We start from the raw sequence: 5,991 nt of genomic DNA, 5'->3' as shown, positions 1-5,991 counted from the left end.
CTGACCAAAATCTTGTGCACCCAATGCCCACTAATGCCCACACTGAAAAAAATTTCTGGTTGAATATGGACGAATCAGATAATTCCTTTAGGATTTACCAGAATTCCTTTAGGATTTACCAGAATTTCTGTAGGATTACAGGAATTCTGGTAAATCCTAAAGGAATTCTGGTAAATCCTAAAGGAATTATCTGATTCGTCCATATTCAACCAGAAATTTTTTTCAGTGCAGTTACTTAATCTTATTATCTTATTTTGTCCTATTTTATCTTTATAATGCCCCAGCAAGGTCTAACGCCCCCAAAAAATGCCCAGTAATGCCGGAAATGTGTACACCACAATGCCCTCGGCGGTTCACCCCTCATATTAAATTGAAGATATATGCACTAACATTTTGTCTTGGCTCTTATATCCTTTCTTCCTTTGAATTGTGATTTTACATCAGAGCCTTATGAATTTTATTGTTTATTGTATCTTATTTTATCCTTATAATGCACCAAAATGGTCTAATGCCCCCAAAAAGTGCCCAGAAATGCTGGAAATCTGTACACCACAATGACCTCGGCGGTTAACTCTTCGGAAAAATCATTGGCCTCCCAGAGAGCCGCCGCGCGCGCTATATACGCGGTCTAACTCTGAGAGTGGAGCGCACGTGTAACTCCCTGTAAATTGCGCCAAGATTGCCCAGAAATTACACGTGCAATGAGCCGATCGATTGCACGGAAATAGAACTCGCTGTAATACGAGAAACAGGGATATCTTCCGCGGCGTACAATGAAATTATTCAAAGTAGTATTTATTCTGGGGAGAGAATTTTACAGAATAATAAGAGTGAGAACGGAGAGGAGAGGTACCTAAATTTTTTTTTCATAAGTAGAATTATATATTTAGCCGTAATTGTATTGAAATAATTGGTACGGTTTCCAGGCCGCGAATTGCTGTCGTTAAAAATGTAAAAATACGCGCGAGAATTGGTCTCGATTATGTGACAGGAGAACCGGTAGGTTTAATATTCGAGAAGTCCCGATGCCCGAGAGTTCGCTGCGGGAAAATATTTTGCGAGATATAAAACTATCCGCGTAATTCCGTCGGTGACGTTGGAGAAAGAGCGATTTGCGCTCTTAGAAACCCGAGGTCTTGCCCTCGCAGCCTCCATCTCTCTTGATAAAAGCGAGCCATGACAAAAATGGAGTAGTTACTTAACGTCCCTCGGACAACAGGCCCGGCTATTGTTAGCGTGCGTTCCCCGCGACGAATGTGTTCGCACATTTAGCTCGCTTAAACGTGATTAACTCGAGCAGAATCGCGCATCGTTCTCGACCCAGTGCAATTGCACGAGGACGACGTCGTTTGGTTCTCTCTTTCCTTGATCTTTTACGGAGTAAATTCTTGTAACAAAGGTCTAGCTTCTCGGTCACCGCGAGCGAGCGGACTTTCGACCGCGCGCTCGACCGTCTCTTCTCTCGGTTTTCCGCTCCGTGTGTCTTGGCACTGATTCCTCCCGACTGTCCTAAATTTTCATAAGAAGAAAGTCGTGTTGAAAAGTATTGAGATAAAGCGAGGCGCATAATTACATTACACTTGGTATTTTTGCATGGGAAAGGCGACACCCGAGTGAAATCCAGGTAACGATTTTCGCGCGGTGAAGCGGTGTATTTTCGTTTTTCTAAAAAAAAAAACATCGTCGGAGCAAGTGCTTTCATTAGAACCAATCTCGCCCCTTCGATCTTTTTATCGCGCCAAATCAGACGCCCTTAGAAATTATGTCCCCCTTCATTCGCTCCGCGCGTTTCATCTCGCGTTCCGGATACCCGCGAGAAAAATCGACGCAAGCCGCAGAACGCGGTTAGAAATAAGAAAACAAATTTACTGAGAGAGCGCGGAGGGACGAGGATATATTTCCTTGACGTGACCTATAAAGCCATCCTCGAGGTAACGCTCCGAAGTTATCGTTCGAAGTCACCGTGTGTAACTTTATATGGTCATAATGGCAAGAAATGTAATTGCAAAGCCCTGTCCCCCAAGTGCGCGGAGTCCCAAGTTCGCCGCGCCCGGCTGCGAATGAGGTGGAATGCGACGACTTATTGCAGGCCGGGCGTTAACTTTTTCCGCTCGGCGCGGTTGGTAAACGCAGCTAAGCTGGATCCGCGCCGTATCTCTCCTGTCCGCGCCGCTTTACTTTCCCTGCCTGGGTTTTACCCGCGGAATTATCACGGTAGACGACGGCGAGATATACCGTGGCGGTTATTCAGCCTGAAGCGTGACGTTTTTACGGCCGTGGAAAGCGCCCCAGAAGCGCTCCTCGTAGTCGCGCGTATGCACATATCGGTATTACGATACACTCGAGCGTATTGCGAATTTTTTTTTTGACAACGAAAAAGAGAGAGAGAGAGGGCGAAACGATCGATCGTTTACGCTCGTACAGGTTCGGGAAGTTGTGCGAATTTAACGGCGAATCATCGGACACTCTGCGGAGAGAGAGAGAGAGAGAGAGAGAGAGAGAGAGAGAGAGAGAGAGAGAGAGAGAGAGAGAGAGAGAGAGAGAGAGAGAGACAGCAGCTCTATTTAACACCTGGGGATTCGCGTCGCTTAAGCTAATCGAATTAGTCTTGCATGCCCGAGAGATTCGCCGAAGTATTCATTAGGCGACTGAGAACAAGCGCGGATTATTCGTTGCTGTAATCGAAGGGGACGTGATACGCTACACAGTACCTTCGAAAATTGCGATATTGAGTTATGGATAACTTGCTCATTCAATGGAAACTCGATATGAAACTTTCAATAACAACACCGTCCTGCATGTAGCTTTTTCCAGCGGGACACTGTTTGCAAGTAAAATTCTCGCGGACTGATTACTATGATCGAAAACTTCCGAAAGGAAATACCAGCTCCATGCAGCGAAATCGAGTTAGCAACAGCATTTAATTTATTTTTTCATCCCTGTCTTCCTTCTTTTTTTTTACGTTCGCAGCTTTCCAATCGAGGCACATTTCTCTCCGACGTGCAAAACAAAAACAAATCGCGCGTCGAATCTCTGTGATATTCGAAGCCGTATTTAAATCCCGTTGTCTGTTATCTTTTCCAGCCGACAAAGCTCAACGTCTACAAGAACGACGCCGAGAGCTGGGACTACACGACGCCGGCGCTGGGTGAGTCTGCCTATTCTTCTCTCTTTCATCTCCCTCAGTTCTTTTTTTTTACTTCCTTCTATCGGTGTTATGTACGTGTAACTTCATAACATACGCCACACCCCCCTCGCGTCGCTCGGACATGCGTTTTAGCAGTCGACAGCATGAAAGTGCAGAATCGGACAAGCCCGCTCTCTTTCGACCGTCGCCAGGATAGTTTTTAGCAACGTTCAGCACGTTTCTCTTAGGGTCCGGTTTCGCCAAACGCCGCTTAACTTCAATCTTAGTTCAGCTCACGTTTGTTCTCTTTCTGAAGTAACAGTTGCACCCAGAAAAAAAGATTTATTTAGGTTAAACATAGGAGATATGCTGAAATCGCGTTTCTTCGAATCTACTACATTTTTACTCACTTCTGCTAAAACATTTGCTAGATTTGAAGAAATGGGTATGAATTTTCTGAAAACTTTCAGTCCTAATCAAACAAAGTTTTGGTTAAGGTAAAGAAAGCATTTCCTTGAAATTAAAGAAAAGTCCGGTAAGGTTAAAATTCAAAGAAAATTTGTTTGACTTTAAAGAAACTTTTTTCTAGGTGCAGAAAGAGACAGAATGAATTAAGCTAATTGTAAGATTAAAGTTAAACAACGTGAAACCGGGTCTTAATCTTCAGCCATTGAATGGCTTTCGTATTGTACCTATATACATCGTTAACATATTCGGAGTATAATTCTAACTGAAATTTAACTCTGCCATTTTCGCGATATTTTTTAATTGATAAAAATGCTCTACATCTAGCCATAGATTGTTCACAGTTTTGGGTAGAAGCTAGCGCGAACGAGACTCGTTCGGATTTGCGCAGCAAGCAATAAACTGCGTTTGTTAAAATTTATTCGCCGCGAGGGAGACGGGCTTGCTTGATTCTCGCACCCGAATCGTCAATTGGATCGCATTCTACAGAGAGGAGACAATGGTATCCGGCTGACTTCTCCCTGTAGAATCCGAGTCAATTAGCGACGTCCATTACGTACGTGCGAGACGCACGGAGGATCGTTCGCCGACGCCGAACGTGTCGCGATTTCTCTCCCCTTTTTTCAGTCCGTCATTTTTGCCGCTTCTGTACCTCGTTGCGCACGATGGGGAAAGCTTAATTGGATCAAACGGTGTTCAGACGCAAAAAGGTTTCGCCGGCGCTGCCCAGGCTTGCCTCGCGAGCTTGGAGGAGAAATTTTTTTTTCCCCCCCTGATATTTAACTTTCCTATTTGACGAGAATATTAACGTGAAACGGTCGGGCGCTTCTGCCGTTCGTATGAGCGTTCTCGTGGACAACTTGTCGCTCCTTTTGTAAATTTTAAATCTTTTGTAAATTTCAAATCCTTCGTAAATATTAAACAGCTTCCCCCACGTGTGAGCGTGGCAGAGCGACGGCGAAAGAGGTCCGCAAAGAGGGGAGGGTCCGCTCATCGGATCGGAAATCCGTCGGAGATCCGGACAATTTTCGTAAATGAGAGGCCGGAACCGCGACAACGCGTCGGGGGACGATCCTCGGGCTTGAAAAATCGCTCGACCGTCATACGCATGAATTCGCCGCGACATTTCACTCGCCCACAGAATCCGAATAGACCCTATTCACTCTGGAATACGAGACGACGCGAGAGCGTAGGGATATGAAAATGTGCGATAATTTGGACCACCCGACGAAACGTATGGATGTCCCGAGGCGGCGAATTGCGCGCGAACGCATCGCGATAAACACACGTTCGAAGTACGTCGCGGGTTACAAGGGTATTAAATGAATTTCACGCGGCAGAGTCGCGTCGCGACGCACCATCGCGAACACCAAAACCCCTGGCTGGCAACACGTACCGCGAATTGCAGGCCCCGCGCGCGGGCCACCGTCATACGTGGCGCTGAATGAAACGCGAAATGCATTTGTGGCCAAGTAATTATACCTTACTTTGATACCCGGCGCCTTCCGCGGGTAACGCGATATTTCAGCTCATTTCGTTGCCCCGTGCCTTTCACCCTCGCGGGTGTACGCCCGTAAAACTAATCCTACCCCACCCCGTCCCGATAACGCGAAAGAGTGCGCGGAAACAAAAGGCGGGAAGCGGAGCTTTCGGGAATGCACGCTTGCGAATTTCTCTCGCGAATCGCGGTTCACCGACCAACGATTAAATCGCTCGCCCGGGGGTGGCGCGGACGCGCGAGGGCGCAGAGAGCGCCCTTCGCCGCCGCGAAAGAGTGGCCGTTTAGCGGCTCGACGCCCGCTTGGCCGCGACGCGTAAATTATTTCGAGTTATCTCGCGACATTAATTACCGCGTTTCTTTCTGCCGCGGTTAATGAAGATTACCAACGCCCACGCGCGGGGCTCCTCGTTGCGCGGCATTAGCGCCGTTTCCGAGATAATCGCCCGCCGCCACGCCGAGGCGGCTGCGGTCCCGTCGCGCGAATTGGAGCGTCAAATGGCAATTACGCCAAGACAATCTAGCGACGCGAGTTTATTTCCGCGGGTAGACGCCAGAGAAATGAAAAATTCACCGTTGAAATTGACTCGTAGCTGCGGGAAACAGGATTAGCAGAGAAAAACGGCCCCGTATTAATTTCCGGTATTACAGTAATATACAGGGTGAGTCTTTCCATATCCGACAAAATTTTTGAAAAGGTAGAACGGATCGAGATGAATAGAAAAGTCCTGTACCATTTTGCAATTTTCGTAATAGTTAACGAGTAATTAATTATGAAAAATCGTTGTCTTAGGCCGGCCTACCGCCCAATTCGAGCGCGTGGCGAGATGTGCGCATAGCAATATCGATCGCCGGGCGGTCACATCTTGCCACGCGCTCGAATTGGACGGTAGGCCGGCCT

The 5,991-nt window shown here is 47.1% G+C and overlaps 1 protein-coding gene across 2 annotated transcripts in view; it reads left to right on the top strand.

The window, feature by feature from the left end:
• LOC105563018 (heterogeneous nuclear ribonucleoprotein L) overlaps positions 1–5,991 on the top strand; it is a 190,765-nt gene that overhangs the window by 128,921 nt on the left and 55,853 nt on the right. For both annotated transcript variants that reach the window (XM_012014265.1, XM_012014264.1), the window contains exon 6: positions 3,085–3,148. In XM_012014265.1, coding sequence (XP_011869655.1) covers positions 3,085–3,148 — 64 coding nt within the window. The remainder of the gene's footprint in view (positions 1–3,084; positions 3,149–5,991) is intronic.

The sequence above is a fragment of the Vollenhovia emeryi genome, unplaced genomic scaffold, assembly GCF_000949405.1.
Source record: "Vollenhovia emeryi isolate VEMERY1.0 unplaced genomic scaffold, V.emery_V1.0 DF939181.1, whole genome shotgun sequence".
Lineage (NCBI taxonomy): Eukaryota > Metazoa > Arthropoda > Insecta > Hymenoptera > Formicidae > Vollenhovia > Vollenhovia emeryi.
Note: the sequence above shows the minus strand (reverse complement) of the source record. Positions and strands in the feature narration are given on the sequence as shown.